This window comes from Ictidomys tridecemlineatus, chromosome 6, assembly GCF_052094955.1.
Source record: "Ictidomys tridecemlineatus isolate mIctTri1 chromosome 6, mIctTri1.hap1, whole genome shotgun sequence".
NCBI lineage: Eukaryota > Metazoa > Chordata > Mammalia > Rodentia > Sciuridae > Ictidomys > Ictidomys tridecemlineatus.
Window position 1 is genome coordinate 55,965,093 of NC_135482.1, and position 25,572 is coordinate 55,990,664.

The following is a 25,572-nucleotide window of genomic DNA, read 5'->3' on the forward strand; positions in this document are numbered from 1 at the left end:
TATGTTTTCCATTCCTTGTCCACCCTTCACCACCTTTTAAGTTTATAGCCATATGAAAATCTTCATCTTTAGTTAGGGACCCAACACTTCCAAGACCAGAATTCCTCAGTTGGGTCTTTGCACTCCTAAGCATTGGATTCGTCAGAAAGGAGAAATACAAAGCATTTCTGTGAAGGAATCTGGATTGAATAATTTATTTTCTATGTTGTGATAGTAATGGAAGTAAATACACAGGATTTTATTTTATTAAAACAAAAAAGACAAAAAACAGAAGCAACAAAGGAAGACCATAATTCCCATGATACATCAGTCTCATGGTCAGAAAAACCAGTTTTGTTTTCCTTGAAGTGCTGGGAACTGAACCCAGGGCCTCCCACATGCTAGACAAGCACCCTCCTACTGAGCTGGACCTTGAACATGCTAGGCAAGCACTCTACTGCCACCCCCCACCCCAAAATCCAGTTCTAAAGAGCAACAGCTGCTGGTGTCATGGAGTTTTATTGCATTCAACAGGGGAAAAGTAGATGGTAAGAATGGAAAAGATCCAGCAGGCCCCTGAAAAGAAGATATTATAGGAGATCCAATCCCTAACTGGGGACGACTCCTCCTGCTACTTTCTTTGGAAAAAAGATGAAAACAAAGAGAGAGCTTCTCCCATATGACCTCATGACTTCTTGTGAGATTGATCATTCCAGCCAGATGCTGAGAAAAGCAGCTTTGCATCCCCACAGGCCAGCTGCTGTACCTAGCTTTACAAGGAGAATAGAGGATATCAAGTCAAATGGGTGCCTTGGTCCCAAAGGCATTGGGGGGACGGAGAGAAAAATCCATCTCTTCTCATCAGGGTCCTCTACATTCTGAAAATATGTGTCAAACTCAGCTATCTTTGGAGGGGGCTGGGTGACTTGAGTTATGGCTCTGACTCCTCTCTGGGGGTGGAGAGTGAAGATGACAAAGAAGGCCATCTGTCCCCTGGGAGACACAGTAGCAGTACAAGACAGAAGAGAAGAGAACAGAATAATAAAGCCAACTGGAAAAATTGTTTGTGAAAGGGCAGGGGAAGGAAGTATGCTAGATGCACACATCCAGAGAGGGGGGAGGTCCCCACACTTGAGACCTCCATCCTCTTGAAATGACCAGAATTGACCCAGGTAGAGATATTCCTTTGTACTGGAAATAAACATTGGGGATAGCTAGGCAGGAAGAAAAGAAACTTAACATGGGAATAAACCTTACGTTACATCCCATTATCCCAGCCTTCAGAACTGGCCACATACCCTCTGTAGGGTTCCAGCCCTAGGAAAGGCCATGTACTAGGATAGCACAGCAGTAGTCAAAACACCTTCACCCAAACCTGAACACTTCTGGACATCTCCAGCTCCTGTGACAGAAGTGTGGATGGATGGAGGTGGAAATACAGGGGGAGAAGAAACTGGAGAGTAGTCAATCCTTGACAGAGACTCTCCAATTCCCTGCATAGTCACAAAAGTCCTCTTAGGTCCTGCCTCTCTGAGGTGCTAGTCTCCTGACCACTCCCCACCCTACTTCCATGTGTCAGATTGGCCATTTTCCATCATGTGTGTGCAGGCCTGCACTCACATCTGTAGTATTCTGAAAGTCCTCCATCCCAGGGCCTACCAGGAGGGAAGCGTGCCACAGTGAGTTCTATAAAGTTAACAGCAACATTCAGACACTCTTAGTTCATCCCAACAGCAAAGTGCATCCAGAGTAGTTGCTTGAGCCAGGTCCATTTGTCCAGTCAGGTCCTGAGGATGGCAAACAACCCCCTGCCCCCAGCTCCTCCTATTTTATAGAAACAATAGGATATTTTACAAAGCTCAAGGCACTTGGGAGAAAGTCAACAATTCCTCTCTAATGAAGCAAGAGAGCTTTTTGTGGGGAGGGAGAGAGGGGAAAAAAATGGATAAAGGGGAGAAAGAACAATGTATTTCTGGGGGCCAGGATGAACCTGGAATGGAGTTATATAGATGGAAGGAGCCTGCAGCCTGAATTTAGCAAAGGAGGAAGAGAAGTAGTGGCCAGAATATCCACGGTTCCCCCAAGCCTCTCAGAAGCCCACCACCTTTTGAGTAAAGCAGCAATCACCACAGAGTCAGGCAGGCTCTTAGGCAAAGATGTTGGTAATAAAATCCAGGAATCGCTTCGCATACTGCTCTGGATGGACAGTAGAGATCTCTGCCCCTGCCTGTGAGAGGAGATGTGGATCAGTGCATCAGTCCAAACCACCACCTTCCCCATTCCCTGTCCCCCAACCCATCCCAGCCCATTTTTCTCCCTTTGCCATTCTAGACATAAGCAGCTCTCTTCCCAAAGAATAATCATTACAGGATAGGAAAGGCTTTGGGAAACTCACCCCATGTTTGACAGTTTTGGCTGCATGAGCTGCTTTTTTCTTGGCATCATATTGTGTCAGGATGTCAATGAGGCCCATGAAATATACCTCCTTCTGGGGGGCGCCTGGGGAGAGACCAACAATAATAAGTTATAGTCCCAAATCCCTTTCTCAGGAACTAGTCAGTTTTGTTCTGAAAAGCTAATCTCTCCACCCACCACCCTAGTCTCTATCCCCAGTGACAATCCTCCCTCTCCACCCTCAAAATTTCCAGTATCTCTCTCACCCTCAGCACTCCGGATGGCATAGACATCGATGAAGGACTCAAACTCTCCAGGGCCCAAGGGCCGATGGGAATGAATGTAGCCTCCAATACCCTCAGGGGAAGTACCATAGGAGCCCACCAGAGCAGGAGGTCCAGTCAGGTTACAGTCCCCATCCCACTCTGACTCATCTTCCCGTATGGACCCTTCCTCCTCTGGTTCAGAGCCCCGGATGATGTCGTGGATGCCCAGCAGAAGGCTGTAGTCCATGATCTTCAGCTGCACTAGAAACTGAGACCCATTGACAAATCAGACACCCCAGATCTCCCTCCCCACTTCCAGGTACCACCCTTACCAACTCTTCTCTTTCTGGGGCCCTTTTAGGGAAAGGAAGAGTAAAAATTGAGGCTGGGGTGTACTACTACCCTGTAGTGCCTAAATATTTTGAAACCTAAGATCACCCTTTTATTCATTCCAGGCACCCCCTCCACAGGTCACCTCTAGATTATATAACTGTCTCACATCCAACCCCGCTACATGCAGAGGACCCAAAGAATAAGGAGAAAGGGGGAGCTCTCTCATATTGTAAATGGAAGAGACAACTAAAGGGGGCAAAAAAAGGAACAAAGGCATTTCAAAGCACCCCAATTATCACCTCCACATCTCTCTTTAGCTTCTCCAGAAATACTTTCTTCTCCTCCTCACCAATATACACTTTCTGGTTCTTATTGAGGAAGTCTATATCCTTAAGCGTAGGCAATTCCTTAACCTAAAATAGGGAAAAAGATGTCTTGGGGTCCGATCCCCAGGGCTTGAAGAATCCTATCTCCAGGACTCTATCTTCACCTTCAGTGGCCTCGAGAAGAGAGCTATAGCCTATGTTCACTGACTTCACACTGATGCTTTCCTAGGCTGTCACTCAGCTGTACCTCACATCACAGCTTATTTTTTTGTTTTGCAGTGCTGAGAATTGAACCTAGAATTCATGCATGCTAGGCAAGTGCTCTACCACTGAGATATAACATCAGCTCACACCCCACCACTTTCAGTCAATACCCTCTATGCTGAATTTTCTTCCTCCTTCAGCAGTTAGCTACTTGAATACAAGCACCCATAATAGGAGATAAAGGGTGAGCACTTAGTACTCTTAAAGCCTGGCACCCTCCTACCCATCCCCAAATCTTCTATGTGGAATAACCCATGCCAATGACAATTCAGTTGTTCTTCTTTCCATTCCCAAACCATCCCTGGAACAGTCAAAGTTCACATCTCTCTTCCTTTCAGTGATTTAAACATCTGGTGATCACCATCTGTTATGGAGAATGGCCTCTTCGTCTAAGAAGATCCCTTTCATTCACCCCCATCCTTCACCCTATCACCTAAAATGAGTTTCACCTTTTCCTTATCGCTGGCTTCCCGGGATACTAGGGAACCCTGTGGAGAGACCCAAAGACCAAGTCAGCAGAAGTGGCTAAAAGAACAGAACCCAGCACCTAAGATGAGTACTCAAATCCACAGCCTTCTTTCCTGTAAAAGGAATCATCCAATATCCTCCCAGTCCCTTCCCCATTCTCAGGCCACCAGGATACTCCCCTAAATCCTAGCTAACCTGTCCTTACCTTGAGGTCATACTTTCTGTGCACAGGAAGACGGTGGCTAAACATATTGCGCATCACAAGCATGTAGCTGTCTTCGTTGTCCACGCTGACTCGGTACATCCCCAAGAACTGAGGCAGCAGTGTGTTGCCATGGCACTTTACTATGTACTAGGGTGGGAGGGGATGAAGAACAAAGACAGACTGAGTAGCAGACACACAAATAGCCCAGGAATGGAAATCCAAACACTACCCTTCTAGGATGGGGCAGAAAACTTCAAGTAGAAAGGTCATAAGATCAAAAGTTTTGGGTGCTTTCTAAAACTGCCCAAAACAGGTTCTGAATCCCCATCTCCACTGATTTCTTCCATGTGTATAATGACTCCTAATTGTTGTGGGGATAGGGTATGGTAGTAGAGATTTAATCCAGGAGTGCTCTACCACGAAGTTACACTCCCAGCCATTTTTTATTTTTATTTTTTTTATTATTTTTTTTTTTTTAAAGAGAGAGTGAGAGGTGGGGGGGGACAGAGAGAGAGAGAGAGAGAATTTTAACATTTATTTATTTTTTCTTAGTTCTCGGCGGACACAACATCTTTGTTGGTATGTGGTGCTGAGGATTGAACCCGGGCCGCACGCATGCTAGGCGAGCGCGCTACCGCTTGAGCCACATCCCCAGCCCCTCCCAGCCATTTTTTAATTTTTATTTTGAGACAGGGTCTAAGTTTCCAGGGTTTTGTTGATCTTCCTGCCTTCCTAATGTCTCTTATTTTTAAATTGCCTTTTCTCATTTGACTTGTATCATTCTTTGAAATGTGGAAGGCCAGGTTTTCTTATCCTTGTTTTAGGACCTCCTAAAGGCAAGTAGTCACAGAATCAGAATTAGAATTTACATCTGCTTATCAATGAAATTATTCCTAGGCCACTGTTTCTTGGTGGGCTAAATTCCTATAGTATAAATGCCTACATGATGACCTGTAATTGAATTCTTTTTTTTAATATTTATTTTTTAGTTATTGTTGACACAATACCTTTATTTTATTTATTCATTTTTATGTGGTGCTGAGGATTGAACCTAGGGCCTCACACATGTTAGGCAAGTGCTCAATCGCTGAGCCACAACCCCAGCCCTGTAATTGGATTCTTTTTTTTTTTTTTAATATTTTTTAGATATAGATGGACATAATACCTTCATTTCATTTATTTACTTTTATGTGTGCTGAGGATCAAACCCAGGGCCTCATGCATGTTAGATGAGCACTCTGCCACTGAGCCACAACCCCAGCCCTGTAACTGGATTCTTAAAAAAAATTTCATTTTTCAGGGCTGGGGCAACAGCTCAGTGGTACAGCATTTGACTAACATGCTTGAGGCCTTGAATTTGATCTCAACACTGCAAAAAACAAACGTACAAAAGACAAAACAAATAATTCTTCTTTAGATGCTTACCATCTCTGTTTTTTTTTTAGAAAGAGAGAGAGAGAATTTTTTAATATTTATTTTTCAGTTTTTGGCGGACACATCTTTTGGCGGACATCTGTAGCTGAATGAACTGTAGAAATCTAAACCTCATCATGTCCAAATCAGAACTATCTTCCTCCAAAAACCTGTTCCTTTTTCTGTTTCCCAGTTCTTGGTAAATGGAAGTCCTAAAATTTGAAGGCTCCTTTGCCTTAACTCCCACAATCTTACCAGAGATCTTCCTTAGCCACTTCTGCTGACTTGGTCTTTGGGTCTCTCCACAGGGTTCCCTAGTGTCCCAAAAAGCCAGCCATAAGAGATAAAGTAAGGAATGGAAGGTGGGGTGAAAAGATCTTCTTAGGATGAAGCAGTTTTAGATTGTAAATACCAAATGGAAAGGGACATATAAAATTCTTCTGCTGTTAGGTTAAACACAAATAGGTATGCCTTTTCTTTTCTTTTTTTTAACTCCTATTTTTCTTTTTTAAAAAATCTTGCTACTGGGGATTGAGCCTGGGGGTCATTCTACCACTGAGTTACATCCCAATCCTTTCTGTTTTTGAGATAGGTCTCCCTAAATTGCTGAGGCTGACCTTGAACTTGCAATCCTCCTGCCTCAGCCTCCATGAGTCACTGGGATTACAGGCATGCACCACTGTGTCCAGCTTAAATTCCTAGTTTTCAAAAACATGATATCAAGTGCTTCTGGGGGAGATATTTTGTAGGGGGAAAAAGGGATAGGAAGTCTCTATGTGCTCTGGCAGCTGAGTTATGAATAAATAGGGAGGAGGAGGAAGATAAAATGGAGCTGGAGAGAGGCCTGACCTGATGGTAGTTGGAAAGGTTGCTATGCATGTCAGCAATGTCTTCACTGGATACTTCCTTGATGACTAGAGTCCGATCATAGGAGATAAGAAAACGGCCATCGCTCCCTTCACTTTCACTTGGGGGGCTTCGGGTAAGGGACACCTGGAAACAAAAGAATAGGCTAGAGGCTCTTCCTCACATTTTACGTGGAGATACAAATCATGGGATAATGGCCACCCAAATGCTTCTGAAAGTGAATAAAACCCTTAAATTGAACATATAATTTTTAATGTACTTATATTTTTCCCCAAAGACAGCTTCATTAAATTAGTTTCATTAGCTTTCATTAGATTTTTAAAAGATGTCTGTGACCACTAAAGATAAAGAATCATATTTGCTGAGACTTTCCTTTTACCAAACATAACTCTCCCAAGGACTCCCAGTTGCTAGGGATTACCCTCATTCCATAATATGTTCTCACCAAGTAATCCTGGTCATCAATGCCAAATCGATCACGAAGGTTCCTGAAGACTTGGGGACAATACTCCTTGAACTTGAAATGACTGGGCAGATTTTCTCTGTTAATATGAGTTTTCAAGATAAGACAACAAATCACTTTTTGTCAATATCACTTTGCATTTATATAAGGCTTGGAAGTTTATAAAGCACCTTTACACTTTTTGGGAAGATGAGGTATCGGAGATTGAACCCAGAGGTGCTTAAGACTAGCCACATCCCCAGCCAGTTTTATATTTTATTTTGAGACAGGGTCTTGCTAAGCTGCTTAGAGCCTTGCTGAGTTACTGAGGCTGGCTTTGAACTTATGATCCTTCTGCCTCAGCCTCCCAAGCCACTGGGATTACAGGCATGCACCAATGAGCCCAGCTGCTCATTTGATTCTCATAAAACCCCATAAGGTACTTTAAAGGTACATTGTTCTCATTTTAGAGAAGGGAAAATTGTGTCTCAAGTTAATTGACTGACCTGCCCAAGTCACAAGGCTAGTAAGTAGTATAAGTAGATCAAGGATCTACTGTCCATCCAAATAGGAGCATTCCCCCAATCTCAAGCAAGTTAAAGACATTCTAAAGTTGGAAATAGGTATCATTGTTTTGAAAAGTATCTTCTAATAAAAGGGTGCTAAAGTACTTCTTTCAAGGAATCCCTATTTGAAGTTAATGGTAACACATCTGAATACATTCGCTCTATGCAACTTCCAGGCTAAAAGAGAAATAACACTGGTAAATACAAGTATGAAGGCAATATTAGAAATTATTTCAATATTTTTTCCCCACAAAACTGAATTTCTGCATTGAGAAATGTTTATACAACATTTTTGTGTGTGTGTGTTTGGTGCTGGGGATTGAATCCAGGGTCTCATACATGCTAAGCAAGTACTCTATCACTGAGCCACATCCCTATCCCCTAGACCATACAACTTGTAAGTTGACTTCTAAATCTAAAACAATTTAACTCCCTGAATCTTTAAAAAATTATTATTTTTCTAAGAGATTGCCATAAGAAGGGCAAGGATTCCTCCACTTACCTGTGGAAAAGATGATTATTAACCTTGATCTTGGAACTAGCTTTAAAGTCATCTGGCAGCAGCATCACTGGGGGAGGCACCTGGCTGAGCTCATTGATCTGATAAGTCAAAACATGAATAGCGAGGCAGCAAGTAAGGGTATGGAGAGCACTTATATACTGTGTCTGGGCGGGAGTCAGGAAAGGGCAACTCAAACCTTTTTCCTTTAAAAACACTGGCTGTACATAATCTTGAAGTGAGAAAAATGTGTCTAATCCATTCTGCTTCCCAAGAAGGACTGTGGTAAGCAATCCTTACACTCCCTCCCCCATGGAACTTCATGCTCACAACAGGAATTTTATATTAGGCAAACCCTGTAAGCAACTTAGGACTATTTTTAAAGCTGTGAGAAATTCTAGAAAAAAAAATCTGCAGACTCAAGACAAAGTTACATGTGTTCCATTAAAAAAAAAAAACATTTTTTAAAGCGCACAGAGAGTTAATGGGACTCTTGAGGAGATCAAAAGTGGCAAGAAAATGAAATGTTCATATTCTATAAAAGGTATCTCCTTTAAAACAAGACAGTCCTTCCAGAGCACTCTGACCTAGTTCTCTGCAGCAGGTGCCCACCTGCCTAAGTATAAGGTAAAGGAAGAGCAGTTGATCTCAGAGGGAATGCCAGCCCTCAGAGAATATGAGTCCATTAGGTGTCTATTCCTTAAAGTTAAGCCAATACACCACCCAAAAGATGCAAACATCACATGCTGTCCTTTACTCCCAGGATATGCAGCCTGCTAACTCAGAGTAGATAGGGGACTCCTGTATTTACGAATCCCAAGGAGATGTGCTTTCTACTTGGTGTTGCTACAGCACCTTTTATTTGCCTTTAGTAGTGCATGTACCACATGACTCTTAACATCAGTTTATGTAAGTACATCCCTCAAGACTGTGAGCATTTCAAGGCAGGACCTGTCCTTATCATGTACATTTCTCAAGTGCCTAGCTAGCACAATGACCCTCATTTACACCAAATACTATCACTCCAGCCAGCAATGGGGATATGTGTGTGTGTGTGTGTGTGTGTGTGTGTGTATTTATTCCTGAGTTAGTACAATCTCTAGGCTCATGATGGGTAGGTTTTCTGAAATCCCATACCTCTGGAAGGAAAGGAAAGTTGTGAAATGTTCATTAACTGAATAAATAAATACCTTGCTTATTCTTACTTGATAATTTAGAAAGGCTGAATTGTGGTTTAACCTAAATCCCACACACTGAAATGCATGTAACTCCTCCCATTCTCAGTAGAAAAGGAGGACAGAACATATTCCTCTAGGAAAAAAAGACACTTGAGATTCCCAGCCTAAAATTTAGATATAGCATTTCCTGCCCCCTCCACACCACCTGCTAAGCAGGCTGAATCACCACTAAGGCATATGTTCAAGGAATTTCTCCATTCCAGACACCTGAAGTAGATATATGTTGGCTGGAGGTTTCGGTGCTGGAGCTGAAGTTTATATATCTAAAGAAGCTGAGGCAGGTCTTACATGTAATCCCCCCAATCCTTACCAAAGGAAAAGCCTTCCTGCAGGGATGGATGAGTCAACTGGAAGGGACACATGGAGAGGCAGCCCTTCCTCCATCAGCCTTGCCCATACCAAGTGCCTTAGATTAGATACTTGATAATAACACATGACCACTCCGCAAGTTGCAAATGCAAAAGGGGGTCAAATGACCCCAAATGATACTCGTAAACTACAAATCAAAAATGTGATTAAAAACTGCATTCATCTGCAACCCCTTCCACCTCCACAAGTCTGCCTTGACTATAACAATTCAAGGAAGTTGACTACTAAAATATTCCCTGCCACATTAAGATCACTGCATCCCTCCCACTCCAGATCTGAGGGAAAGGGAGCAGCCCAGCTATAGGCCTCCCAGGAGAGATATACTAGCCTTCTTGGCATCCTCCTGACTCCCAGGTCATACCCTTTAGAGCAGTTTCCTCCTAAAGTTCACCAATGTTGATGTCCCTGGGACCAGAGCTCCTCAGCCTTTTCTTTGCACAAGAATAAGACCCACTTACACAGAATACCATCACTCCAGTCAGCAGTGGGGATGCAATTAAGACCAAATGCATATATACATAAAGTACTGAGTGAGTACAACCTCTAGGCTCAGGGTGGGGCTCAGAAATGCTGTACCTCTGGAAGGGAAAGGAAGGGACAAGCAGGATTAGAAGGTCCAAAAAATCTGGAGCTTTCCCCAGACAATCAAGGCTCCAAAGTCAAGGACTGAAGCTAGAAAGCAAGGTGGAAAGGAAAGTGAATAATCTCCTTCACCCAGCTACTCCACCCCTCCTCCACACCCTTCCACACACCAAGACCTCACCACCAACAACCCAAAGAACCACTCCCCTAATGTCCCTCCTGCAGGAGCTGATCAGGGCCAGTTTCCGTAGCCTGGGGCTGAAACTGGACTTGGTGTAAGAAGCCAGGGAAGAGAAAGCTGGATTTCAGGTGGGGAAGGTGGAACTCTAGGGGAGGAGTAAAGGGAGGAGGGGGAAGACTAAAATCAGCAACCCGAAGATAACCTGGGGGTACAACTGGGGGTTGTTGAGCAGGGATCTGGGCAACCCGGGCGCAGGGGGTGGGGGCGGTGGAAATCGCAACGCGAGGGGCTGGGAATGCTGGAGCAAGGAAAACAGAGACACCCCAAGGCGCGGGAGGGACTTTTGCCAGGGTTGTGAGGGCTAGGACTGGTTCTCACCGAGTGGGCTACGCCCCACAGGAACACGCCCACCAGCGGGTCGGCAGCCCGGAACACCTTCACCTTCTGCTGCACGAAATGCTTCTTCTTGGTTTTGGAGGCGAAGCCGAAACCCGGGCCTGGGCCCGCTGTTGCCGCTGGTGCGGCGGCTGGCGGGACAGAGGACGCCATAGTCTCCTGCGCACCCGACCGAGTAGAAGCAGGAGCCGGTCGCGATCCCTGCACCCGACCCCGGAAGCTGTGCTCACCTGCGCCGCTATCACGTGACCGGAGGCTGGACCGCAGGCGCGCGAGTGGGGCGGGGCGGAGCCGTGGCTCCGCCCCCTATGTCTGCTTGCCCAACGCCCGCGAAGTGGGTGGGCTCACCTGACGCCTGTCCTGTGTGCGGGAACTCAGGATTTCAGATGGCCGCCCGCGGCCCGCCAGGAGGCTCAAGTGTGTCTTGTGCTGGTTTGATTTACTCCCAGGTCGGGAACTTATTCACTGAAAAGTCACCGCCGTCCAGCTTTGCCCAGTTTCTAATGAGTAACCTCCAGTCTGAGGCTAACGCGAAAGCGTTTCCTTACCAAATAGGAATCGGGTAGGAGCCAGAATGGGAAATCCAGAATTGTTATCAGTGACCTCAAGCTTTTTAAAATTCATCCGTTCATTCATCTATTCAACAAATATTTATTGGTCACTTACTTGTACCCAAGTAAGTGGGAGGCAGCCCTTCCTCCATCAGCCTTGCCCATATCAACTGCTTTAGACTAGATACTTGATAATATACATGACCACTCCGCAAACTGCAAACACAAATGGGGGCCAAATTACCCCAAATGACACTCTAAGCTACAAATTTAAAAATGTGATAAAAAGTGCATTCATTTGCACCCCCTTCCCAGTACTGTTCTTTGGATTCATTCTCCTTAGATTGTAGCAGGGAGATATGATAGTCCCCGCCCAAAATAAATTGGGAGTCTAATATTACTAGCTGGCCAGGGAGATAGTTGGCAACATTCAAGAAAAGTGCTGCACTGGAGTTCTGTAAGACAAAATGCTAGTGACAGAAGGAGGACAGTGGAACTGGCAGGGAAGCCTTGGAAGAGAATGGAGACTCTGTGCTGGGTATGGGAAACTGGATAAAGTTCAGAACTAGGGGTTAAAATGCTCTCAGAGAACGGTGTAAAAAACCTGGAGATGAGAAAGAAATAATGTGTTTCTGAGAGATGTAGGTATAAGGTAGAACTAGAGTTTGATAACTAGTTGGAAGAAGCAAGACTTAAGGTTAGGGAGGGTAGGCACTGAAGATCCTTCAAGTAGTTTTAATCTGTTAAATGTGCTTTTTAGAAGGACCATTCAGGCATCATTCTGGAAGGTGACTGGAGTGTTGCAAAAGTTTATATACAGATGGTGAACTAAAGCAGCGGCTGTTGGGTTGGGAGAAGGGGATGTAATTTTTTTTTTCCAGGTACTGGGGATCGAACCCAGGGGCACTTTGCCACTGAGCCCTTTTTAATTCTTATTTTGAGATAGAGTCTCATTAAATTGTGAAGGCTGGCTTCCAACTTGGGATCCTCTTCCTATCTGAGCCTCCTGTGTCCCTGGGATTACAAGCATGCACCACTGCACCCAGCAAATGGGAGACAATTTAAAGATATTTTTTTTTCAAAGAGAGAGAGAAGAGAGAGAAAGAGAGAGAGAGAATTTTTTAGTATTTATTTTTCAGTTTTTGGTGGACACAACATCTTTATTTTTATGTGGTGCTGAGGATCGAACCCAGTGCCCCATGCATGCCAGGTGAGCAAGTTACCACTTGAGCCACATCCTCAGCCCTAAAGATACAGTTTGATGTTGATTTTGAAAATTCATAGTGGATATGGGGTTTGGGGGAAAAGGGAGACATTGAGGGTGAGTCCTAGGCTTCTGGGTAAAACGAGGAGAGATGGTAGTGAAAAAGAGCAGTGTAAGGGAGACGAGTTTAGTTTGGAATATGTATGAGCACCTGAGGGCAACTGGACAGACATATGGGCCCAGAGTTCATGAAAGTGGTATGTGTTAGGGATACAGATTTATGAATTGTGGAAGTCTGTGGACATGTATGACATCTCCCCAAAACAGCAAAGAAAGAACCAAGGGCTGAACTTTGGGATAGAGCAAGCATTTACAGGTGTGTGCCACTGCCACACTGCCACTACCAGCCAGGTGCAGTGGCACACACCTGTAATCCCTGCAACTTGAGAGGCTGAGGGCAAGAGGATCACAAGTTCAAAGCCAGCCTCAGTAATTTAATGAGGTGCTAAGCAACTCAGGGAGACTCTGAGTTATAAAATATAAAAAGGATTGGGGATGTGGCTCTGTGGTACAGTGCCCCTGGGTTCAATCCCTGGTGCCAAAATAATAATAAAAAATAAAAAATAAAATAAGAAGGGGATTGGGGATGTAGCTCAAGATAAAATGCCCTGGGTTCAATCCCTAATATTAAAAAAAAAAAGGAAGGAGTGGAGAACACAGAGAGGTGAAGCAGACAAAAGACTGAGAAATGCCTGTTTTATGTGGTAAGAGGTAAGCTTTGGAAAAGTAGTTTGGGCAGAACAAGAGCCAGATCAGGACGGGCGAAGGAATGACTGAGAGATGAGGAAGTGGGGATGGGAAATTGGTACTGTTTCTGGAAATTTGGGGAGTCTGTTATTAGAGAAGCACACAGCAAAGTAGGGACTCATAGTGGGGAGAGACTTTATAAGGAAAAATGATTGAGAGATGTTACTGAAGAAGATGCAAATGACTCAAGCCTGCAACACTTTTGGAGGGAGTGAGGTGAGGGTGTGGGTACCAGAAACTGTGTGCTCTACCACTGAACTAGTTTCAGATTTTTTTTTTTTAAATTTTGGGACAGGGTTACCCAAGCTGGTTTTGAATTTGTGATCCTTCCACCTCAGCCTTCAGAGCTGCTAGGATTACAGGTGTGTGCCACCATATCAGGCCACTTTTAGTTATATACTGAGGTTCTAAGTAATAATCTCAAGAATCAAGTAACTAGGGGCTAGGAATATAGTTCAGTGTTAGAGGACTTGCCAAGAGACAAGAGCAAAGATATGCAAAAGCCCCTAGCATCCTACAGTAAGGGAGAATTAAGTATCTAGAAGAGATTTACTTCAGCCCAGAAAAAGGAGATTCATCACTTGTCATAAGAATGAAAGGACATATCGCGATATAGTTTTGTCTGTGGTGGTTGAAATTCATGCTTGATCACATTATTTTTTTTTAAGTAGAAGATAAAGTTGTCTGGGAGTGGTAGGCAGGAGATCTTGAGATGTGAGGGTTTAAGCTAGTTGCCCTGGAGGACAGGAAAGGGAACTGAGCAGGGAAGAACAGGAGGAATACAGAGCAGCACTGAAGGTCCAGATGTATTTGTAGCTCTTCATATTTAGTTGCCCATCCCCACCCCCAGTACTAGGGATTGAACCCAGAACTTCATACATTCTAAGTAAGTGTTCTACCACTGAGCTACATTCAGTGGTATGTATGTGGCCCTTTGTTTTACTTTTGAGCCAGGGTCTTACTAAGTTGCTGAGGCTGGCCTAGAACTTGTGGTCCTCCTGCCTTGGCCTCTCAGTTGCTAGGATTACAGGTGTGCACCACTCCACCCAGCTTGCTCTAGTTTTTTGGTTATATATTTTTCTCTATCTCAGAAGCTTTTATTGATGAGCAAATAGTGGTAGATAATGTTGGAACAGAATTGAGCTGTTAGCAGGGGAGGAATAAAGACGTTGGTGGGGGGAAGGAATTGACTCTGGAACTAAGATGATGGGGTCTGGGTAAAAGATTAAGAGAAATTTTTTGTGAAAAAATTATAACCATCCTAGATATCCACCAACCTAGATATCTGGAATACTTGACAAACTATAGGATAATATATGAAAAATTATGTGGTTTTTCTTTTAGAACTGAACTCAGGGGCACTTAACCACTGAGCCACATTCCCAGCCCTTTTTAAAAATATTTTATTAGATACAGGGTCTTACTGAGTTGCTTAAGGCTTTGATAAGTTGCTGAGGCTGAGTTTGAACTCATGATCTTCCTGCCTCAGCCTCCTGAGTCTCTGGGATAACAGGCATGCACCACCATGCCCAGCAATTATATATGTGTGTTTTTTTTTGGGGGGGGGGTACCTGGGATTGAATTCAGGGGCACTCAAACACTGAGCCACATCCTCAGCCCTATTTTGTATTTTATTCACAGATAGGGTCTCTTGAGTGGCTTAGCGCTTTGCTTTTGCTGAGGCAGGCTTTGAACTTGAAATCCTCCTGTCTCAGCCTCCCAAGCTGCTGGGATTACAGGCGTGCGCCACTGCACCTGGTTTATATATGTTTTAATGAGGTAAGTCAGTGTACGCTGACATGAAAATATTTCTAGGATTTGTCGCGTGGAAAAGAAAATTATGTGAATATGTAGAAAAACATCTGGAAGGATATATACCATGCTGTTAAATGCCATTATATGCAACAGTAATCGAGAAGAGTGATAAAGAAGATTTGCAACAACACATGGAGTCATCATTGAATTTATTTTATTTTAAAGGTACCTATGTACACTGAGTAAATACACACTGGGGTTTGTGCAGTTTGGTTTGTTTTTCCACACTGGCATGCAACATTTTGGCAGATGTGAGTGGGCAAGCCAGGTACCCCTTGTGATGAGCCTGGCTGTCTGTAAGGGATGTGGTGAATGTAGGGAACAGGAAGAGGCGGAAGAGGATACAGTATGAAGCTTCTGGTGAAAGTTGTGCATGTGTTCTTATTTGTATAAGTGAATTATATTTCCCTTACATCTTGCTAAAGAGAAGGCTGCTCCCCTGTGTCACCTCTCTTTTTATCTGCCCTACACCTTCACATCTTTTTAAAGTGTGTTCTTTTAAATAATCATTTGGTAGCAAAATTACATAAAATCCCCTCGATTCTAAGGTTTCCTGCTGGCAAAGTCCACGGGTATTCTGGTAACTTCCTTCCTCTCTGACTGGGTCTGGGACAGCATGGCTCATCTACCTTACCCCATTTACCCCATCCCTCTTTTCTATGAGTTATAGGTTTGGTGTAGGAAATCCAGATTGTACCCCCTTCTTCAGAGCAGTGGTTTTCAAACCACTCTATAGAAGCCTTGGGATCTCTTAGGGCTCTTCCAGGGCTCTTCAACTAATAAAGCATTTTCCACCAAAAAGCAAAAGAAAGAGAAAAGAAAATGCAAACTACCCAGGTCTGCATTATTTCCCTTCCCACCCCCCTTTATTTTTTATTAATTAATTAATTTATTTATTTGCAGTGCTGAAAATTGAACCTAGAGCTTTGCGTGTGCTAGGCAAGCTCTACCACTGAGCTACACCCCTAGTCTATGTTATTTTTTACGTTGGAGTTCTACATAAGATTTATTTTGAAAAGTGTTTGAAAATCACCAGTTTGGATTTATTTCAGACCCCTCTGATTTTGTCCTTAACTGCTAAAATTGCTCAACAGGTAAAGGGAGCAAGGATTCTTTCCTTTGAAGGACTCACAAGCCCCTGTACCCTGTATTTACCAGCTGGCAATCATGCTGAACCTCTTTCCCAACTTAGAAAAAGCCAGATGATGGGCATCCCTGATGCTGAAGGTTCCTATCTTCCATCCATAAAAAGGTAAAATTATCTGGACTCCAGACTTTACTTCTTGGTTTGGGCTGGCTAGTGACCTTCATCCCAAAAGTTACCTGAAAAAATACCTTAGCACCATGTGGAAGGAAAGGATAATCTGGAACTCAAGCAACCATCTTCTTAACTGTGGGAGAGGGGACACATGGGCTCAGAATGGCTGGGGGAAGAGCCCTGGGTCAAGCCCCCAGGCTCTGCCACCTCTGGAAAATCTGCCCTGCCCCTTTCCCTAAAGTGCACTTTATACCACATAGGGACATTATAGAAGGAACTCTTTGTGGGGAACAATTTATAGTGGAGGAAAGCCAGGCTCCAGTTTGAAATGAAGGCATCTGAAACAGCTATTTTGCCAATGAACTGGAAGCCCCCAAACCAAAAGGTAGAGATGGGAAGAACTTGTAGCCCCATATAGGAAAAAGGAATCCAGTTCATCGCTTCAACCTGAGGACATTGTGATGCAAATCACTTAGCAATTTTCCACCCTGTTCAATCCTCAAACCCAAGGAATCAGTCATTCTGACTATACTTGCCTATAACTATCACCACAGAAAGATGAGCAGCTATTTGACAAACTGTGGGGAAGTGATCTGCCTCCTCAATTTTTAAAAAATATTTGTTTTTTAGTTGTAGATGGATACAATACCTTTATTTTATTTATTTATACGTGGTACTGAGGATTGAACCCAGGGCCTTGCACGTGCTAGGCAAGCACTCTACCACTGAGCCATAACCCCAGCTCGCCTCCTCAGCTTTTGAGAATATCTTTAACTTTGAGTTATGGTCATTAGGGGTGGAGAGTATCAAAAGGGGTTTGGACAAGAAAAGGAAAAGGTTCCTTGGCAAGCCATGGTCTCCATCTGGGAAAAATAGAGGGAGGCAAAAGGCAGACTTTGTAGGACAGAGATAAACATCTGGAATCTCTTGATTTAGGTGAGGGCAATATTAAGAAAATTATATGTAGAATTTATCAGCCCTTCCATTTTACCCTCCCCTGTGCTATCCATAAAAGAGAAGGGAGGAAGAGCCTATTTCTCTGTCGTCTTAGGATGCTAAGACATTCTTCTGCTTAAGGCTTTATATGTACGTGTATGTGTGAGTAGTGTGTGAATGTGTGTGTATGTGTGCATGCACACATGTGTTTGTGAGAGAAAAGGATCACAGCCCTCTAGCTCCCATTTCTCATTTTATCATCTCTATGTTCTCTGCTCAGTGATTAACACCACTCAGTGTGAGACGAGTATATGAGAAAGAAGAAAACATTCCCCCGCCTCCCTATTGCCCCAAATGAGGATAGACTATGCTTAGAAATTGCTAAATACATCATTAGATATTTAGAGAGTGGGACAGAGAGAAGAGAGACATAGCAGCAGCTTCCAATATATAGATACAGAGTACAAAGAGATACATAGTAAGTGAGAGAAGACATCAAACAGTACAGTCCAACAACAGGGGTTGGGAGGGGAGTTAGTATCAGAGACCACAGGTTTGCAGCATGCTGAGAGAAGAGGCCTCAGTCCCTCTTAGAAACTGGGGAAGAAAGAGAAAGAGTATGTGAGGAACCAGCCTACAGCCCAGCAGCTGTGGAGGAACAGGTGACATTTGTACATACTTTGGTTTATAGTACAGTTCCTTTAATAACAATTATCTAAGCATTTTCCAGCCCCTGCTTCACCACCCTGGACCCTCCCTAAGTCCTCCTTCCCTGTTCCTACGTCTCCACTTTTCATGTCTTTCTGCCTATGTGTGCCTAGCCTGCTATCCTGGAAAACCCCTAGAGAGGATTCAGCTTGGACACAGCCCAGGAAGAAACTGGCCATGTTCTCTCATTTCTAGTTCTATAAGGATCCAAATGGATGACAAAACTGTATCCTAGTGCCCAGTTCTGGGCCATAAAGCAACTGGATAAGAAGCCTGGTGATACACAAAAACCAGGAAGGTGCCTATGCTAGAGACAGGGTCAGATTTATGGGACATTTTTAAAGATTTTTGGTAGTATGTATAGATATGAGGAGATGTCATGGATGTGGGAGTAAATCAAACATTGCCTTTACTGAAGATGTCTTAGTTTAGAAAATCTCTTTCCATCCAAGATCACTTTAGAGTGGAGGTAGAGGGAGGATTGAGATGATCTCCCAAGATTGCCTATTATCTAAGATCTATGACCAGTGGGGGCTCTACATGGACAGCAGTCCTTGCTCATCTCATCTTCTGACATGCAGCAATGACCCCTAGTGGCATAAAACAGTACTGTGGATGTTATTATAGCCAAAGGAAAAAGCATTCAGTTCCAGAAAGGTCAGTGTTCATAACCACACAAAGCAGCTGGGCTGATGTAGCCCCAGCAGGGGAAAGCAGGAGTTGAGAGGTCACTATATAGCAAATGTTTTGAGATGGTTAAAGAAATAAAAGGAGAACTAGAGGCTGTGGACAAGAAAGGAAGCCATCTGAGGCCAGTGCTACCTGAAAGTGCAGGTTATATAGCCATTGGTGTGGGAGGTTAGCTGGCTGCCGTCTCTTGGTGGAGAGGGAAGAGCTTCGCCTGGTCCTCAGCTTCATAGCCGCAGGGCAGGTCACTCCTGGAAGAATAGAGACACCACAGTCAGCTCCATATAAATGAAAATATTCCTGTTGTGGCCAGTTCTCTGATAGCATTCCTGTGAGATACTGGCAAGGGCAGGTCTACTCAGGCTTTACAGGAACACAGGGAAAAGCAGGGCCAGAGATATGTAAATGACTTGCCCAAGGTCACAAAGTTCCCGGTGATGGGAGAGACCATATCATCAGATGTCCACAGCCCCATAACTAGCGTAGGGAGAGGCCATAGAAGGGACTAGAAGAGGGGAGTGTTCTGCACTGAGGTAAGAGGAATGCCTGGGATCTCCCCACATCCACGACAAGAATGATCTTCACTTCCTCCTCCCCTCCCCTCAAGGCTCCAGAGAAGCTCTAAGTAGGGCAGAGGGAAGTTTAGTAATTTCTTTTGGTGCCACTCAGAGAACCCAAGGGTAGTGGGGCCTGGCATACCTATTGTCGTTGATATCTGTAGCATTTCCTGAACAGATCAGCATTGAGAACACAGGGTTAAAAGAAGAAGAAAGGATACTGGGTATTAGGAATGGTCTCCCCAGACTCTCTCCCATTCTAATCCCTTAGAGGAAAAGGTAAATTAGGACATTCTATCCTCAGCCACCCCAAACTGCACCATTTTTTTGTTTGAGAAGATAAGGGGACAGGTAGGAAAGGTGGAGATAGGCACAGTCAATAATAGGAGGAATCCACTTCTAAGAAAGAACTGAAATCTGAAGAGGTGTGTGCATGCGTGTGCGTGTGTGTGTGTGTGTGTGTGTGCACGTGCACGCACGCGCATCTGTGCGCACATATATTTTTTTTGGTAATGCTAGGGATTGAACCCAAAACCTCATGCATGCTAAGCAGGTAAGAGCTCTTACCACTGAGCTACATCTCCAGTCATATGTATCTTTTTATTTAACGTCCAACACATGAGAAAGGTTTAGTTAGTGTTCATTGTAAAATGGGGTAACTTACTTTTCTCATACCTTCAAAACTTCACTGGGGATTCCAAAGATCACTTACCATTGTCCATGTTGGCCTTCTGATAGGAAGCCAAGGGGCCACCAGAAGATGTGGCTCCACTGCTGGTACAGGAGTTAGCAAAGCTGGGTATAAGAGAGAGATGCACCCATTGGGTTGGCAACTACCCTCTACTATTCTTTTCTTTCTTTTTTTTTTTTTTTACTAAGCATTAAACCCAGAGATGCTTTACCAATGAGTTACATCCCCAGACCTTTTCATTTATTATTTTTAGACAGGATCTCACTAAGTTGCTAAAGGTCTTACTAAGTTGCTGAGGCTGGCCTCAAATTTGGGATCTTCCTGCCTCGGCCTCCCAAGTCATAACCTCCACTATTTGTGGATCACTAATCCACATTTACCCTCAGCCACAAAGCTACACAACCCTCCCACCTCTTGAGAACAGAGGACAATAAACAGAGCAGGCAGAGAGGGTACAGTCCCACCTTCTAATACGTATGATTAGACTGAGAAAGATTTAGAAATTAAGATACTTAGGAAAATAATTTTCAACAAATAATTGGCCCAATCCCATGCCTTCCAGGGTTAAGAGAGCTTTAGGTTGAGACTCCAGCCCACATCCATGGTCACTCACTACACATCTGAGGTGGAACTAGGTGTGGCCTGCAGGTACAAATTCTGATAGTTCTGGAAGAGGCTGTTGGTGTAACTGATGCACTCAGGGCTCCGGGTGCCATAGGGGTTGGTGGGAGAGGATGCTGGATAGTGGCCAGGCCGCACAGGTTTGGCTGTGAAGAGAGGAAATGACCATGAGGTTGCTGTTACCCTGGTTCTTGAAGTCATTTTGCTGGGACTAAACCAAGTTGCTTGTAACATAATTCATCACTTATTTCTTTTTGGGGGGTGGCCAAAGTTAGGGTCCAGAAACAATACTCTAGCTGCTTGGCACATAGGAATTTTCTGAATTTGCTTCAGGTTGTATTCCCAGCACTCATGATGACATCTACTCACCAATCTGGGCAGAATGGCCCCTCTTTCCAGAGCTCTTGTACCGAACAGCTTCCTTGATGCGGTCTACCTCCTGCTGGTACCGGCGCTTGTCCTTCATGGCGCCCTCCTTGGCCTCCTTCAGTGCACCCTCCAGGGCCTTAACTCTCTCAGCCGTAGCCCTAAGTCGTTTTTCCAATTTAGGAAGCTCACAACGCAGATCTGCATTGTCACGTACCAGCTGTGGGGTGAGCCAAAGGGAAGAGGCCAAAATAAAGGGGAGTGACCCAAAATTGAATCACCCAGTGGTGTGTGGGGTGAGGGGTAGGGAAAGAGAATAAAGAAAAATAAAGAGTCAAAAAGCCTTATTCCCTTTATGTAATGTGCTATTCTATCCAGTTCTTTCCTTCATACATCATTTTCTAGGCAGCAAAACTTGGCATCTCTACTATGGCCCAGAACTCTGCCTAACCTGGACACTCCCCTCCACCATATCTCATAGTTTATGCCAGATCAACAGCTTCAGGGCCCCCATGGGGATGAGGTACCCCCTTCCCCAGAGATGGATGTGTGGGCATGCAAAAGGCAAGGCAGCAAGAGCATGGCCACAGTCTGGAGAATGGGTGCAGGCAGTTGCAGTGCAGAGCAGGGGCAGAAGCTGGAATTCAGGAATCTCCACACACATCCATATACACATGGTGACCCATAGGAAGGAAAGAAAATGTTTGAGGTCTCACAAACATTTGTGCTTATTCCCTTCACATTCAAGAACTTTCTGGGTTGTCCCTCCCCCTATTTACATTAAGCTACACTGTGATAGCAACCACTTTGCAGCCAAAAAAGACTCCCTAATTTTTCCACACAGTGACTGGGGGCACTACAGACTGCTAAAGGAGCAGGGCCTTGTAGGATATCAGGCAAGTTGGCATAGCAGGGAACACTGAGAGTACCGGGGAAGAGCTAGAACCTTCCATGAAGCTTTAATATGGACAATTTAAGGATTATAATCAATGTTTTGTTGTGATAATACTTTAGCTTAATTGGCACAATGGCTGTGGTCCTGGCGATTAAGATTCTGAGAAGTTTTTTACATCTTTCTCTTTTTTCTCAATAGACTCTTGTCTATTGAGGTAGGATACTGTGGTAAGTTCTCTGTTCTTCAGGGGAGCAGTGTTTGATCTTTAGGACTTAGAAAAGAGGCAGAAGTGTCAATGAGGGAAAAGGAAATAGTCTCTAGTTTTTTCTTGTTTGTTTGTTTTGGGGAAGGGTATTAAGAAATTTAATATGCATTTGGACAGAGAGCTAAAGTGAACACACAGGAATGAAATTAGAATGACAGAACTGATTAAAAATGTTTCCTGGCTGTCCTTCAACTTTTCAATAGTGTTGTTACATTGTTTTATAATAAGGGAAGGAAAGAAAGATGGTAGTAAAGTCCTCTGAAGACCCAAATAAAATCAATAAACCCAGCAGATTACCACTGAGCTGCAGGTTTGGAAATTCTTTACAAAAAAAGATATACTATTTACTATGTAAACTGAGCATCATACTGGAAAGAAAGAAGGCTAAGTTCTAGGCTAGTGAGAATATGAGTTAGCTAGAATTTTAAGGAGGATTTGGGGTCGGGTACTAGAGATTGAATCCAGGGAAGCTTTACTACTGAATATTATCTCCATCCCTTTTAATTTCTTAATTTTCAGACAGAGTCTCACTAAATTGCCCAGGCTGGCTTTGAATTTGCAATCCTCCTGACATAGCTTCCCTAATAGCTGGGATTACAGGTGCCACTGTGCCAGCCTTAAGGTAGATTTAAAAGGAAGAGAATGAAGTCTGGGTTGGATTTCCAAGGGCTTTGCATATGCTAGGCAAGTGCTCTACCACCGAGCTATAGGCCAGCTACAGGGTTAGAGTTTCTTTTACAAATCAATTTGAAGAAGGCCCAGGAGACCTTGGAGGGTCTCCAGGCTCAGCTCCTTGTTACTAGTGCAGGTGCTCCTGCTGTGCACACACCAAACATTTCCTGTCCTGACTCCTCTGGACTGCCCTTTCACCTCCCCAGCCCATACCTTTGACACCCAATCTTCCACCTAAGGAATCGCAGCAAGAAGGAGGGGGACAGAGAGGCAGCAACTTAATACACAGGAGTTCTGACTGGCTCCAACCAGGAGCCATCTTGAACACATCATTTAATATCCTATATGCCTGCCCCGGATCTATGTAGATGTAGCTTCCTTCATGGAAGAAAGCCCAATTCCCTTACTTTTCTTGTCTCCCTGTTTTTCCCTCTCTAGCTAAGATCTGACATACTAATATTCCTCTTTTCTTTTCTTTCTTAAGTCTACCACTGAGCTACACCCCCAGTCTTCTGCTATCCCTCTTCTACAGTTAAGGCCCTATGCCTCTTCAATCTTTGTCCAGTTCAACCTCTCCCTCCAAGATAGGCCTGGGGAATTCTTCTCTGAGCAGAAGTGGGTCAGAAAGTTTGAGAAGTGAAAAATAGAAATAAAAGAAAGAACAAAGTAAAAGTGGGACCAAATATGATATAAAGATGGGGTTAGTAGAGAAAAGTAAGGAAAATGTGCAACTAGATTTTCCTAAATCCAAGGGACCACCAAGGATTTGGGTATCATAAGGGACCTGGCCTCAAAAGTTCTCTTTACTTCTTCTTTGCATTCTTACCTGTTTGTGAACCTTTGTAAGTTGTTCCAGGTTGTTCTCAAGAAAGGAAATTTTCTGTTTTTGGGAGTGAATCCCCCCACTGTCCTCGGGCTCCATTTCTGCACTCTGCTTAGAGATGGAGAGAAAGATGTGGCTGTCATGAGGCTAACCAGGTCCCAACTAGGTCAGGCCAAGCAAGTTCCATAGGGAACAGCAGGGCCACAGAAGCCTGAGGAGGGGAGGAATATATGGGGCTGGTAAGATGTGGAGGATCTCACTCACTTTCTTTTTTTTTTTTTTTTAAAAAGAGAGTGAGAGAGGAGAGAGAGTGAGAGAGAGAGAGAATTTTTAATATTTATTTTTTAGTTCTCGGTGGACACAACATCTTTGTTGGTATGTGGTGCTGAGGATCAAACCCGGGCCGCACGCATGCCAGGCGAGCGTGCTACCGCTTGAGCCACATCCCCAGCCCTCACTCACTTTCTTGACTCGAGTCGTGACGTCTTGAACGAAAAGCTTGCGAAGGTTGTGGAGGGTCTGGAGTTCCCGGGCCTGGAAAAAATGATGGAAAATTGGGGATAGCCAGATACCAGGTCTGCCTACACCCTCCAAAACTATTGGAAACTTTAGTCTATACAGTCAAGTGTCCCTCATTCCTTAGGAAAAGATGTGTCCTGATTATGCCACAAGCTAACTACAAAGGAGAAAGAGCAATGTGGTGAGGAAGAAATTGTAGTAGGGGATGCAGCCCTCCCTACCCTGTTAACTTGGTACAGAAGGAAACCACTCACAACTGTCTCCTCCAGACCTTTGAGGTCCTGCTTGGACTGCTCATGTCGCTCGTACAGAAATCTGGAGAAGAAAAGGAGAAGTTAGAAAACAGAAAAATCCTTCAGGACTCCTCCTCCTCTCACCTTCCTACTCCCCATTCCTTTTATCTCTATTTTACTATTATTTATTATATAAGTTGCTCATGTTTACTCTGGAAAAATCAGAAAAGAATTTTAGAAGAGAGTTAAGAGGAGTTTTTATAAAAAGCCTTGATTCTACCACTTACAGAGGAAACGCCTGGTATCCATCTTTGCATACTATTTTAAATAAAAAATTATTTTGAATAATTATTAAATAAAAATATCAAATATCAACATAAAATAAAATATTAAATAAAAATTATTTTGTGGGGCTGTGCTTGTAGCTCAGTGGTAGAGTGCTTGCCTAGCATGTGTGAGGCTCTGGGTTCCATCCTCAGTACCACATAAAAGTAAATAAATGTATCTATTTCTAACTAAAAACTAAAATCACTATAAAAAGTTTTTTTTCGTACTAGATACGTATTAGATAGAGGGTTCCAGGGGCCCTCTATCACTGAGCTGCACCTCTAACCCTTTTTATTTTAGGATAAGTTCCCACTAAGTTGCCCAGGCTGGCCTTAAACTTGCCATCCTCCTGCCTTAGCCTCCCAAGTAGCTTGGCTCCCTGCTTATATACTATTTTTTCTAGGCATATATATCCATATAAATTTTTATGAGATTAGATCATTCAAACTGCTTTGTAACCTGATTTTCACACTTAACAGAACACTTCAAACCACTTTCCATCCATGTCAGGTTATCCACAGCAGTTGTCATTTTTGGTGGTCTCCATTTTTCTAAACCTTCCCCACCCCATCATATTTGCTTCTTGTGAGTCACTGCATCACATCTATGTGTGTGTCCTGCCTCTGCAAATGCATCTGAGCAGTTAAGAGCCTACACGGCCACTGGCCTGCCAGCAAACTCCTCACTCACGTCAGCTCCTGAAGCTTGGTGCTCTTCTCATGTTCTTCATTCTTCAGCTTCTCATAGTCAGCCTGAAGTTTCTCCAGCTCTAACTGGAGCTTCTGATTCAGGCTACAGAGGGTCAGGGACATTGGAGAGAAAAAGAGATGTTAATGAACAGGAAGGAAA

At 43.8% G+C, this 25,572-nt stretch overlaps 2 protein-coding genes across 9 annotated transcripts in view; both read right to left on the minus strand.

The window, feature by feature from the left end:
• Positions 1-178: 178 nt before the first annotated feature.
• Positions 179-11,043, minus strand: Pip4k2c (phosphatidylinositol-5-phosphate 4-kinase type 2 gamma). Of its 3 annotated transcripts, XM_021733529.3 has the most exons (11): positions 10,771-10,910; positions 10,206-10,301; positions 8,026-8,123; positions 6,961-7,057; positions 6,498-6,641; positions 4,236-4,382; positions 4,012-4,050; positions 3,272-3,385; positions 2,640-2,907; positions 2,375-2,478; positions 179-2,206 (listed from the first exon to the last, which is right to left on the minus strand). In XM_021733529.3, the coding sequence occupies exons 3-11, from the start codon at positions 8,088-8,090 to the stop codon at positions 2,126-2,128; spliced, it is 1,059 nt and encodes a 352-aa protein (XP_021589204.1). In that variant the 5' UTR covers positions 8,091-8,123; positions 10,206-10,301; positions 10,771-10,910; the 3' UTR covers positions 179-2,125. The 3 variants fall into 3 exon arrangements, with proteins under 3 accessions (XP_021589204.1, XP_005335740.1, XP_040136357.1); XM_005335683.5 differs by lacking the exon at positions 10,206-10,301 and having other exon boundaries at positions 10,771-11,041; XM_040280423.2 differs by lacking the exons at positions 4,012-4,050; positions 10,206-10,301 and having other exon boundaries at positions 10,771-11,043.
• A 4,254-nt stretch (positions 11,044-15,297) lies between these two features.
• Positions 15,298-25,572, minus strand: part of Kif5a (kinesin family member 5A) — a 35,277-nt gene continuing 25,002 nt past the window's right edge. For 2 of the 6 annotated variants that reach the window (XM_040280422.2, XM_040280418.2), the window contains exons 20-30: positions 25,414-25,515; positions 24,418-24,478; positions 24,107-24,178; positions 23,648-23,755; positions 23,035-23,055; positions 20,993-21,209; positions 20,616-20,769; positions 20,024-20,106; positions 19,454-19,481; positions 18,890-19,005; positions 15,298-17,956 (exon numbers count right to left, since the gene is read on the minus strand). In XM_040280422.2, the coding sequence (XP_040136356.1) occupies positions 18,927-19,005; positions 19,454-19,481; positions 20,024-20,106; positions 20,616-20,769; positions 20,993-21,209; positions 23,035-23,055; positions 23,648-23,755; positions 24,107-24,178; positions 24,418-24,478; positions 25,414-25,515 (925 nt within the window). In that variant the 3' untranslated portion in view covers positions 15,298-17,956; positions 18,890-18,926. The remainder of the gene's footprint in view (positions 17,957-18,889; positions 19,006-19,453; positions 19,482-20,023; positions 20,107-20,615; positions 20,770-20,992; positions 21,210-23,034; positions 23,056-23,647; positions 23,756-24,106; positions 24,179-24,417; positions 24,479-25,413; positions 25,516-25,572) is intronic. The other 4 variants (XM_005335682.5, XM_040280421.2, XM_040280419.2 and 1 more) reach the window with 3 other exon arrangements.

Coding starts and splice junctions, on each gene's coding strand:
- Pip4k2c (XM_005335683.5), bottom strand. CDS start 10,941: ATGGCGTCCTCTGTCCCGCCAGCCGCCGCACCAGCGGCAACAGCGGGC. Junction 6,642..6,960: donor TTGATGACCAGGATTACTTG/GTGAGAACATAT, acceptor TTTTGTTTCCAG/GTGTCCCTTACCCGAAGCCC. Junction 4,383..6,497: donor ACCTTTCCAACTACCATCAG/GTCAGGCCTCTC, acceptor CTCCCACCCTAG/TACATAGTAAAGTGCCATGG.